General features: G+C 36.4%; 1 protein-coding gene across 8 annotated transcripts in view; it reads left to right on the top strand.

Annotated features, from left to right (window-relative positions):
• VTI1A (vesicle transport through interaction with t-SNAREs 1A) overlaps positions 1-13,157 on the top strand; it is a 355,351-nt gene that overhangs the window by 199,709 nt on the left and 142,485 nt on the right. For 6 of the 8 annotated variants that reach the window (XM_058543994.1, XM_058543992.1, XM_058543998.1 and 3 more), the window contains 2 exons: positions 7,955-8,025; positions 8,711-8,772. In XM_058543994.1, coding sequence (XP_058399977.1) covers positions 7,955-8,025; positions 8,711-8,772 — 133 coding nt within the window. Of the gene's footprint in view, positions 1-7,954; positions 8,026-8,710; positions 8,784-13,157 lie in introns of all 8 variants that reach the window. The other 2 variants (XM_058543996.1, XM_058543999.1) reach the window with 1 other exon arrangement.

Genomic DNA, 13,157 nt, shown 5'->3' on the forward strand with positions numbered 1-13,157 from the left:
CAACTTCAATTTACATAGTACCTGCTCATTCCAGAGCATCACTATTGGTAGCACAGCTTCATTGACTGATGTCTGAGGGCTCTGGGAATAGTGTTTGTTAATTATCTGCAGCAAACCAGGTAACTAAGGGGAGTTTCTGCTACTATGACTTTGATGAAAGTGGCGCTGATGATTTTTTTAATTGCCTAATGATAGATTTGATCATCTTAAAGTAAAATAGAATATATACTCACCTGCTAAGGAGGTAGTGTTAAATCATAATTGCTTAAAAAAAGAAATAAACCTGGGCCTGCACTCTCTTTTGCTATATTTCTACTTAGAATGCATGTTTACGTTCAGTTTATGTGAATGTACAATTTTCTGTTAATAATGTCATCATCAAAGTACTTGTAAATATTTTGTACTACATAGGAAATGCAAATGTCCTCAGAGGCTCTGCAGGCTACCGTATGAAGCAGTCCAGTGTTGGAGACTTGGGCAAACTGGATAGTATATGACCAGCTTAAAAGCATTTAAGTTTGAGTTTGTTGTTTTTAACATTGTCTGGGAGGCAGAATATGGGACTACATCTGTGGGCCTGATTTGGCCCTTGTGTTCTAGTTTGCTTAAGTGCTCTATGCAAAAAGAGGCATTAAGATTTTATACAGTCGTTGAGTCCTGATATTTTAGAGCCAGAAGGGGCGCTAAGATTATCTAGTCCAACACTGTCACTTTGCATTTAAGGAAACTGAGGCCCATAGAAGGGAAGTGTTTTACCTAAATTAAACCCCAAATGAATACTTCTTTATTTCTTTTAAGTGAGTCTTAAAGACAAGGGGAATTTGGAGATCCTTCTAAAGATGATATTTCTGTATTCTTTACTACAGTAACCATTAGCCACATGTGGTTACTGAGCATTTGAAACGTGACTAGTGCTGCACAGGAACTGAATTTTAAATTTTATTTAATTTTAATTAATATAAGTAGCCCCATGTGGCTAGTGGGTACCATATTGGACAGAGAAACTCAAGGATTACAATTTTTATCCCTAACTTATCACCGTCTACCTTGAATAAATATTATGCTCCTTCACATATAACTTAAAAACCAGTCAGCGGTATACTTCTGTTTACCTATTCTCCAGGCTTTTTGCTGTGGTTTTCATATATTGAATTCAACACATGTTGTTGTTATTTTTACTTTATTTGGATCTAAATTCAGTAGATCCAAATTTCCGTCTAGTATTATTTCCCTTCAGCCTGAAAAATTTCCTTTAACATTTCTTGTAGCTCAGTCCTTCTGGATAATTCCCTCAGTTTTCAATTATCTAAAATTATCTTTATTTCATTTTTATTTTTAAAGCGTATTTTCACTGGATATGGAATACTAGGATGACTTCTTTTCCCCCAGCTCTTTGGGATGTTGTTCTGTTGTCTTTTTGCATTGTTTCTGGTGAAAATTCAGCCCTCATTGTTATCATTGCTCTCCTGCATATTATTTTTCTTTTGTTCTTCTGGCTGCTAAGATTTTTTATTTATCTTTAGTTTTCAAAAATTTGACTGTAGTGGGGTTTTTTTTGTATTTATCTTGCTCAGAGCTTATTGAACTTTTTTGATTTGTGGGTTGACATTTTTAAACTAAAATTTTAAAAGTTTTGGCTATTATTCCTTTAGATATTTCTCTCATCCTATTGTTTGTCTTTCTGGGACTATCTTTTTGTGGGACTCTAATTGCATGTATGTAAGACCATTTGTTGTTATCACACAGATTATTGATGCTACGTTCTCTTTTTTTTTTCAAACTTCTTTTCCTCCTTCAGTTTGGTTAATTTCTATTGACCTATCTTCAAATTCAATGATCTTTCTTGTATAGTGAAATATATTCTATTTAGTTTATCCAGTGAATTGATTTCAGATGCTGTATTTTTTATCCTAGAATTTCATTTCGTTCCTTTTTAGAGTTTCCATTTCTTTCCTGAGAAAACCATCTCTTCACCCATTATGTTTACCTTTTTTTAATAAATTCTTTAGCAATTATAATAGTTTTTTTTGTGTGTGTGTGAGGAAGATCAGCCCTGAGCTAACATCCATGCCAATCCTCCTCTTTTTGCTGAGGAAGACCGGCCCTGAGCTAACATCTATTGCCAATCCTCCTCCTTTTTTACCCCCTTTTCTCCCCAAAGCCCCAGTAGATAGTTGTACGTCATAGTTGCACATCCCTCTAGTTGCTGTATGTGGGATACCGCCTCAACATGGCCTGACAAGCGGTGCGTCAGTGCGTGCCTGGATCCAAACCCGGGCCACCAGTAGCGGAGCACGCGAACTTAACCGCTAAGCCACAGGGCCGGCCCCTGTAATAGTTATTTTAAAATCTTTATCTCCTAACTCTAATGACTAAGTCATCTGTTGGTCTACTTACATAGACTATATTTTCACTTCATTATTCTCTTTTTTTCCCCACTTTTTTGCATGTCTTATAATTTGTACAGTATTCTAGACGTAGTGTAAAAAAGAACAGCAGAATCTGAAATATGAACATTTTGAATTTATTTTCCTTTGGAAGCATTTTATTCTGTCTTGTGTTGGTTAATGGACTGATCAGATTCTTCCCGAAATTAAGTTGAGCTGGTGCTGAGCCGAATCCCTAATTAGATTGGATTCAGCTGAGATTAGTACTCCCCCAACTTGTGTCTATGTTGGCTTTTTTAAATCTTATCAGTATTTGATCTGGGATTGCGTTGGTCTGCAGTTTCCCATATTTTTGGTTCATGTTTGAACTCTGACAGTGTCTTAGAATGCAAGCACCACAAGAATGTGTGGGAATGTGTGATTTCTCTTTACCAACCAGCCTCTCCTCCACTGCCTCTTCATTGGCAAATGTGGAGATTGGAGAATTATCAGACCAAGCAATTTGTCTTTGTGTTTAGAGCTCATCTATCATATGATGTGTGGCTGATTTCTAGTCATACCCGAAAAGTCTCTCAATGGGAGGCCTGTACTCAGACCAGGCACTTGCCCTAGGTATGAACATTGCCACGGCTCTTTGCTCACATATGAGGTGCTTGTTTCTCTCTCGAATCCATCAGAGCTTCTTTGCATACACTGGACTTCCCCCAGAAAAGAATGGTAATTATTTTGTCTGGGTTTTTCTTGTTTCTATGAGCATGGCCATTTGCATCTTTCTGCATCCTTACTGGAGGCAGAAGTTCCTCACATGTCTTGAATTGTCAAATAACGAAAGATGGTGAAAGAACTGTCTTTTCCATTCTGCCGCCTTACCAGGTGTCAGGAATTCAAAAGATTCTTCATGCCTGAATAACATCAATACTAAGATAAACCTACCCACTCAGGGCATGATACCAAAGTCAGTGTCCAAGAAGTTATGCTATATGCCAAAGAATGGCTGACCCAGCCAGTCCATGAGCAACTCCCTCCTGGGAAAGCTGTATGTGACTTTGTTTGACCTCCTGAAGCATCAAGTTTTTACTTCTATTGATTCAATGGCCAGAAGCTCCCAAGCCATGTCCAAAATTCAGTACTCCAAATTGTTAGGAAATATCACTTCGTGTTTTTCCTGTCTAGTTGATCTTCTGCAATATACATATGAAAACACATGCTTCCAAAATAGCTCTTTTACAGTATTGCTATGCACTCCCACACTTCACAGGTACCGCCATATACAAACAATAGATAATTGTGAATGGATTATTATGAACCCCATTTAACTGTTACTAGAATTGCTAATGAAGTTTGTGAGTGCCAGCAAATAACCTTACCTTCTCTTAGTTCTTAAAGAAGACTCAACTGGCTGTCTTCACTTTTTAAAATAATTTGTTGGAAACACATCCTTAATGAAGTTTGTAAAAAGAAATTTATAAGCGTGCTGAGGAATGATCATTATTTTCTGGCGAGTACACTGCTTACAGCATAATGGCTAAAATCTTTTGTTAATATATTGAATTTATCAAGTGGAACATTTTCTGGTGAATTATATTTAAGGCTCCTTCCTTTTCAGCCATGTATTATAATATGATGTGAGCTTCAGTCAGTTCTGCCTTCTTATAGAGAGTATTTTAATCTGCTCATCTCCAAAATACAGGTCCAACAATTTAAAAAAAAATAAGTTTATTCGTGTCAGTCTTATGATGGTTCCGGTGGCATTAATATTTTATGAATGGAGAGAAGTGATGCTTTCAGTGGTATAAGCTCCTCAAACTAAGTCTTATCTTTTGTGATGCCAGGCCAGTCCTTCAGGAAGTATCCTGTTAGATTTGTAGTTCCCTGCTTCCTTCTTCATTCTTTTATGGGGCAGGAAAGTGTTGAATGCCTAGTGTATATTCCTCCCACCCAAATATATTGAAAAAGAGAGGAAATGTTAGCCAAAATCCATTTTGTAAATTGTGACCCAATAAAAAGGGCCATGGATCAAGGATATGATTCATTCTGGGTAATTGTAAAAACAAAAGCTTACTTTATAAGTTTGAATTCTGTACTCCCAGGATGATTCCCAGGATCCCTGTGGAAAGGATAGAAGGGCAGGAAGGAACTTTGTTTCCAGGAATTCATTTATCATGCTCATACTAACATGGAGAATTCCAGCATACAGCATCGGTTTTGATTTTCTTTTATGCTTCCCATTGTTTCTTACTCCAAGGAAGATCCTCACAGTCAACAAGCATGGTGTTTATAAAACTTATGATTTCTCAAGTTACTTCAATAGAGGCAGGATGGCTATTCCCATTCTAAAGGGGCTATGGAAGTTTAAAGAACTGAAAACTCTAGACTTATTATATCACATTTGCATTGATTTAGGCCTGTCAGCTTGCATTCTGTCTTTATTGGTGATTTTGGTGAGTGCTTACATCTTAAGTTAAATTATTCAAGACAAGTAAACCAAACAATGTTACTAATTTTTTAATGAAATAATCCCTAAGTGTCTAATACTATTGTGACCAAGGATAGTCTGTTTAAAAAATAATTCCCTCTAATTTGTTGTCTTGTTTTGTTTTGATTTGATTGGGATAGGGGAACACAATGAAGAAAACCATGCGTAACTTTCTTTGCATGAATTCTTTTTGATTCCATAAGAGTGAGCATTTTCTGATATGCTTGGCCTGCAATTTTCTTTATTGGGGCATTAAAATTGAAAGTAGCAAGTAAGAAATGAAAAACTAATTCTGTTTCCAACAAATGCATAGTATTTGTGTGCTAATACCAGGACGTGTACGCTCTTGCCGATATCTCTTCTCTTGCCAGATGAGGTTAGTACTCGGGTTGCTGAGGTATTTCCCAGGAAGCAAAGAGACTGAGGGAGTGACTTATGACTCCTGAAAAGGCCTGAGCTCTTACCTCTGGTTCCATTGATTGCTTCAGTAGCAGACTACAGATCCATTCAGAGTAGAGTTTATCCCCTGGCAAACCTGATAGAATTGTAGATCTATTACCTGCATTCCAATGTTGATTTCTCCAGAGCCATGCTTGATATTCTTTGGGAGCAGGAATAGATTGCAAACCTTTCATATATTCCATTTTTCACTTTATTTCATTTTCACATTGCTTTATTCCTTCCACAAATACTAGGAACATTATGCTAGTGACAGACACAATGGTAATAACCTATTTCCTATTCATTTGAGATTACATATTATAATACATCAATCTTGATAGGAGAAAATATAAATAGTATTTTGCTGAGATAATTACAGTATTGCTGGTGTTCCTAGCTTTAGAGATTTTAAGTTAAAAATGAATTAAAATTGCTATATTATATTGATTAAAGGAATTCAATAGAATGGTAATACCTAATAGTATGACAAAATTGAATATTGTAGTTGTTATGCAAAGAAAGAAAAAATTCAACTCCAGTTGTTTCCTCCTTCTCCATTATTGGTCTCATCTTCCACTTTTATGATGCCTCCACTGGAAACCGCATATCTTATTTAGTTTTACCTTAAGGATAAATTGTATGGTGTTAATAATAAAAAGCTAACATAAATCTGAGAGGAGAGACTGTACTGGGAAGGTACTGTACTGGTAAGAATTTTAAGAGTTTATATAAGTGTCAAAAATATGTACATTTAAGCGTTTTTTATAATTTAGATTTCTCTATCGTGAAAGGAATATGCAATCCTCTTTCTGATGTGCCGTGAAGTACAAACTCAAATGTCACATTTTCCCTTTAACTGCTACATCTTCACCATTAGTACCAACGTTCGTGAATGCAAGGGCTTCATCTACTTTACTGCTCATGTCCCCAGCATCTACCCCTGGCACAGCGTAGGGACTCAATGATAATTTGTTGAATGCGTTGATTCTCTGTTCTTACAATTACATGCATTTGTACGGTATCCTATAGCTTTCAAAACATTTTTACGTAGGTTATCTCATTTGACAATAACAACAATTTTGTGAGAAAAGTAAGACAGATATTTTATCCTATGAATAAAATTGCAATTCAAGTGGGTCATGACGGACATAGGATAGGAAGGGGTCAAGGTCATAATTATCTGTTGGTTTTTTATATCAATCATCATCATTCATTAAATGCTTATTATTGTTATTGGCCAGTCACTGCACTAAATATTTTAACTGAATGATCTTATTTAGCCCTTATAACAACCCCATGATATAGAACTATTCTTATCCCCACTTTAGAGATGAAGAAACTGAGACACAATAAAATTAGGTAACTTATGTGAGGCCACCCAGCTATTGTGTCAGCACTGGGATTTAGGCTCAAGCGATGTGAGTTCACAGCCTAAGCTCTCAATATGGCCTAACCACTGCGCTATAGTTTTTAGGATGTCCCTTTAAAAAGTTTGTCACTGTGTATACATGAGCCAAATAACTACCATGGTGATTTCTTAATGACTTTATTAAATTATTTGCTATTATTATAATAGATGCTTATTGAATGTTTCTATAAGTTTGTAAGCCAGAATTGATTATTGTTATAGGTTATGGGTAAAGAGACAATACAAGAGAAAAAAAAAAAAAAGGAAATGTAGAATAAGGTAGTCAGACAGGTTGCCAAGATTACAAGAGAGATAGATTGGCATTCTTCTATTATAGAATAAGGCACCTCCCAGGTGATGGAGAATGAGTCAGAAAAAAATTTTTTCAAAGCAGCTGAATATTTGTCAGGTCAGGGCATACCTACAGTCTTGTAAAAGGGTCTGCAGTCAGAGGAGAGCCGACCGGTGCCATCCAATTGGGATGATCATGGCAGGAGAAAACTTCGTTGGAACTCTGAGCAGTGTGGCTTTTTAGTGAATGTTCTAACCTACCCCTACCAGTATAAATGTTTGGAAGTTCCATCTCCAGCTTGAGCTCTCTTCAACTACTTGTTAAGAAGTGCACCTCACCCTGACTCAAACATACACAGCAACTGAGAACACACTAAATGAGCCCTTGCTAGAGAGCAGAAGCCTAGAGATAGTTCCATTACCAATAAGCTGCCATAGTTGAGAGTATGAGAACTATTTATGCAGGGCAAATATAAATCAAATTTGTTCTATATGGAGTTTGACTTACATATGCAAAACAGTACAGTAATGAAGTGGGGAAGGTAGAGCAGATTCATTAACATTATTTATAACCTGTAAATACCAAAGGCTAAATTCCAAGATGACAAAATAGTAGAAAGACCACTGGACCTGGGCTCTCCACCATCTTGGCAGATAATGTGCTGGGCTGGCCTTGGACAAATCATATCACCTCCAAATTGTCATTGCCATGCTGGTCATATTCTATAGGCTGAATTACAAATCACATCTAATCATACCTAAGATAAATAGGCAAATTTATCAAATAGTTTTTTAATATTTTTCAAATGCACACATTAAAATAGGTGTCTGATATATAAGGTACATTTCTTTAACATTAATTCTGCACCCATTGTCATTTTGGTACTTCTGAAGGTTATCCTCTCTTGCACCCTAAGTCATCTTTTCTTACTCAAGTTTTCTTTTCCATAGAGCAAATTGGCCAGGAGATGTTGGAAAACCTCAGTCACGACAGAGAAAAGATCCAGAGAGCACGTGAAAGAGTGAGTAGAAGTGGTGTAGTCTTTTCACAAATTCAGTAAATAAGACATAAAATAAAAGGTCTGTGGCATATGCATAGACATTCACAATTACATAGATGTAAGAATGGCTAGGGTGAAGGAGGAATGTAGAGTCTGGGGAGAGGAAAAAAAAGAATGTGGGATGGAGCATCAAGAATAAACTGCCTCTTTATGTACCTCCCCGCCCCCCAGAATGCCCCCAGGTAGATATTTTATTTAGCTCTATAGCTGAGAAGAAGGTCATTGAGGGAGATTTTGGAGTATGTCAAGTCTTTCAGAGTGAAAGCTGTAAAATACTCATGTCTCATCCTCCCTGAATTCCTTTTGTTTCCATTTATATTTCTAGGACTTTGCATATTCTTAAATTAGAGATTAGTTACCAGATATTTATTAAACTTTATCAGCCTATCAGGCATTTGCTTTTATATCCAGTTCAAATATCCAGTTTAAAGCTCCTGGGATCTTCTATTAACATGTAATTTTCTAAACCTAAGAATTTTCAGAGATTGTAATAGATGTCAGAAATGTATTTTCGTGTATTTAAGCATTTTTTATGGGTTGGATTTTCTATCATGAAAGAAAATTGCTGTTTTCCAGTGCACTTTAAAATAATCCAATTGCATGAAGTTTGATTTGTTTTGTTTTAATGCTGCTTTTCTCCTCCTAGCTTCGGGAAACAGATGCTAACTTGGGGAAGAGCTCCAGGGTTCTGACAGGGATGTTGCGAAGGTAAGAGCAAGGTAGGGACCTGTCTTCCTCTCTCTTCCTTTGTTTAAAGTAAGTTTTTCATCTAGTTGCAACTGGGCATTTTCAAGGCGTGCAAGCTTCTGCTCTTAGTACCCTGTGTCAAGACCCTTTTGAAATGACAGAGCACTGATATTAGCTCTTGTTTGGACAGGGACACACACTGAGTAACTTAGATTAGAGAGAAGGTTTGAGCTAGGGGGGTTACCTCAAGCCATGGAAAAAATTAGGGTTAGACATGAAGTGTTTTTTCATAGCCTGAGGAACGCCCCATGGCAGTAACAGACTGATTTTATTTTCTATTTTGATAGCCTCCTTCTTATGCAGGGAATGCAGGCCTGCAGTATCAGGAGCACACTTGGTATTAGTTTTGCTCTCTGTTGCCTTGTTTTCATTTCTTTTTTAAGAGATGCTGTTTGGGGAAACATTTAGATTTTGTGTATACTTAAGATGATTTTTAAGATTTAAAGAGTCTCTGAATAATCTGAATTCACATGTGCAAGCAAACAAATGTTAATGTTTTATATGTGTAACTAACCTTTGATTGATGGAAAATATTCTGGGGAGAATGTGAAAATAAATGAATGAGTGTAGGTAATATTCTATATTCTGGTGTCTTTGGAGGGGAGTGAGAAATGTTTTTATTGTTCTGAAAATTGGAGCCAATTTTTTACTTAGGTATATTCGGCATGGAATTATTTTACATTCAGAATCTACCGAATAAGAGTATCATCTAGCGTAACCTTCAGTTTGGAACTGTGGATAGAAATGTGAATGAGGAATGTTGGGAATCAGCTCTAGAATAGCTACTGGAATTTTAAAGAGAATTTTGTTTATCATTGATACTATAGAAACAACTATAAAAATAAGTAAAGTCTTCTCTGATCATGTATCTATATATAATAATTTGCTAAAAGTATGTTTACTATGTTAGACATTGATTGCATAATCAAATGTATAGTTGCTTAGTCTTCTATAGGCCAATGTGGCCGACGCGATATCTCGATCAGGCTGATCAGTCATTGCCAACCAACGTGGACCTAACTCCACATGCCCCTCCTTTTCCTGCACGCACAGTCCTGATTCAGAACCATAAACCACCAAATTCTCTGATTAAGAGTAATATGTAAATAACCTAGAAAAACTCAAAATCCACAAAGGAGTGGCCATTGAAAGGAATGCTTCAATGCCTATAGACGATGAAAAAGAAAAAAAGGAAAAAGTCGTCTACTGCTTCCCTGGGAGGACCCCTGCCATGTGAGCTGTAACGAATATTCTGCATATGTCTCCATTTTGTCAAATCTCATTAAAGAGTCCTCCAGCTTTATGTCAATTGAGCTGTCCAGAAATCATTCATCATTTTTAGTGTAAAAAAAAATCATGCAGTTATTTAAATAATATCATATTAATGTTAAAGTTCAGCTGTCATTTAATGGTATGGCTTAATCAGATGTAGCATTTAGGAAAAATAGTTTATTCGGGCTCTGCGGTGGCTTTCAGGTTGGCAGATTCAAATAAGGATTTATGGGTTTCTAAACCAGTGTATTTCTGTCCGTGTTTCTGCTTGATGTACCTCACCCTTTTGTGCTGGGCACTGCAGACAGTTATTTCAACAAATAAAGCATCTCCTCATATTGTGTTTGAATAAATTTGCAAGTCATTTAGAGAGGATGAAGCACAAACAACTTCTCCAACCTTTGACTGGGCTTTCTGTAGGGAAATCACACTAACGCGGCTGTTTCATAAGCCTATAGAAGAAAATTACCCTGCCAAGATCTACTTGGGGTTCTCTTTGTAGGCAAACTCAGTCAGTCACTGACTCATCTCCTTTTGGCATCTGTCTAGAGTATGAACAGAAATAAAAATCCCCAGATGGACATCACCTTGCTATGTCTGAGCCAAGGAAACTCTTAAGTCCACCTGTGCATTTGGGTGACTGTGTTTTTTAACTAGGCTCAACTGGGGTCTTGGTATCAGCCAAGGTATCCAGGTACTTTTAATCAGTGCTGTAACCCGAGTCTTGGGGACCAAATGCACATAGTGGTTTTCTTTCAGTTTCTAATTACTCTCCCACATGATATACAATTTATTTTGGACTTGAGAAAGGGCAAAAATATTTTACCAACTTCTTTACTTCATTATTTTTTATTAGTCCCTGGAAGAGAGAGATGGAACCAGAGTTTACGTACCAAAGTCTTTTATGTAATGCTTTGATTTTGCTTCCTCTGTTACATCCCCTCATTCACATGATGTTCACTTCCAGCACTGCTGAGGTTTTATTTCAGAAAGAGAAGTCACATTGTTTTACCAAAACTGCATAGCTACATCGTGTGTCAACAGGTGCTTCTGATTTAAGAAAAGTTATAATATTGAACTGTGTGCTCATTGTCACCTTTACAAATGTATAAAAGAAATGAACATCCTCTTTGTGCAGTGTAGGTGTTTACCTGCATACAGCATAAGCTTATTTATTTTCATATGATAAATTCTATATGACTGAGAATAGTTAAATATTCTATAATATACCAAACCAAGAAATTATTTTATTTAAAAAAAAGATTACTGATTATTTTTAATTTTTAAACTTAGATTGTTTTTTAATTTGTAAAATGAACAGAAATGGCATCCATGGCCCCTTATTTGGGTCATTTTACTTATATTGATTAGACTCTTGTGAAGACGGATGAAGCCAACGTTCCATCAGTGCCAAAGTCTGCTCCTGATTATCTGTAAGACTGACCAAAAGCAGAGAGAGAAATAAGAATGAGTAAGGAGCAGCCTCTCCATTCATGCTTTTTAATCTTTTATTAACTTCAAATGAGGTAAAAAATCTGTTTCCTTTCTTCCTCCCTCTCTTCCTCCCTCTCTTCCTTCCTTCCTTCTTCTCTTCCTTCATTCCTTTCTCTCTTCTGCTTATTCACTCCCTCAGTAAATATTTGATGCCTGTATATAAGACTTTGGCGATCCTCAAATGAAACCAATTTGATCCTTGCCTTCAGAGTGCTTCAGTCTAGCAGAGAATATGTGCATAGAAAGTGCTGTGGAAATTCATAAAATTACCCAATTCTCAAGGAAGCTATTGAAGATTCTGCAACTCTGGTTAATCCTTACTGGTCATTAAAAATTTAGGGCTCCAGGAAAACAACCAATAGAAAATATGATTTAACAAGCTATAAAACCAATGCGTCTGAAAAAAATTAGAGAAATGGAAGATGATTTATGGAATCATAACATAAACAAGGTTTGAAAGGAACTAAACTATGCAGAAAATATTGAGACGTATCTGGGTTAGTGAGATAGCAACTGATTCAGCCAAAATAAAGCAATAAATTATTCTACATGTAACTACACTATACATATTACCAAGAGAAAGAAAGCAAAGGAGAAAAATTGGTCCATTCAAAATTATAATAGTAGTAAAACTTGACATCAGAATGCAGATATGGCTGATTTCCTGGAAAGTAATTTTTCTTCTGTCCTGACATAAGATGGAGATCTACCTAGGGACAAACTGGTCATTTCCTGACTCTGTAGACAGAGTTTTAAATAAAGTGGGATTCAGATAATAATGAAAATGGTCATGAAACAAATGACCATTCATATGGTGACTGGGGCCAAAGAAATGGATTGTTCATTGACTTTCACAAAATTTGATTATTATGATTGGTTGTCTTAAAGTGTCACCGTAGCACTGAGAGACTTAAATGTTGCTCTTCATGTATTTGCACGTATGTGCGTGTTTGTGTGTATATTTTTTCCGATACATTTGACCGGGAAGTCTTATTAGATCAAACAGTGCTGGCTATCGGTGAAATGAAAATAGAAGTTTTCCAGATTTTCGGTCAGAAAACAAAGGACATCATGATTCTATTTATTTTTATTACCGAAGAATGAATAATTTCTCAGTAAGAGTATATTTATTTCTAAAAGTACCTGAAGGATTTCTTAGAGATGTAACGAAGTTATTAACTTGAGATCTCCATTGACGGAAATTTGGAGGACATGTTACAAATTTATATTGGCTTATTGTCTACATATATATGCTGGCAAAGGCTTACAAAAAGAAATGGCGTATATAATATTTTTTTTAAAACACCTTTTTCTGTATGATTACCTTAGTAGCAAATAATTTCCTCTCTCCTGCACATTGCCTATATTTGCCCCTACTATTTCCACAAATTAAAAATAATCAGAAGGGGCCAGCCCAGTGGCCTAGTGGTTAAGTTTGCGCACTCCGCTTGGCAGCCCAGGGTTCACAGGTTCAGATCCTGGGCACAGACCTACGCACTGCTTATCAAGCCATGCCGTGGTTTATATATAAAAGTAGAGAAAGATGGGCATGGATGTTAGCCCGGGGCCAATCTTCCTCA

This window comes from Diceros bicornis, chromosome 6 (genome assembly GCF_020826845.1).
Source record: "Diceros bicornis minor isolate mBicDic1 chromosome 6, mDicBic1.mat.cur, whole genome shotgun sequence".
Lineage (NCBI taxonomy): Eukaryota > Metazoa > Chordata > Mammalia > Perissodactyla > Rhinocerotidae > Diceros > Diceros bicornis.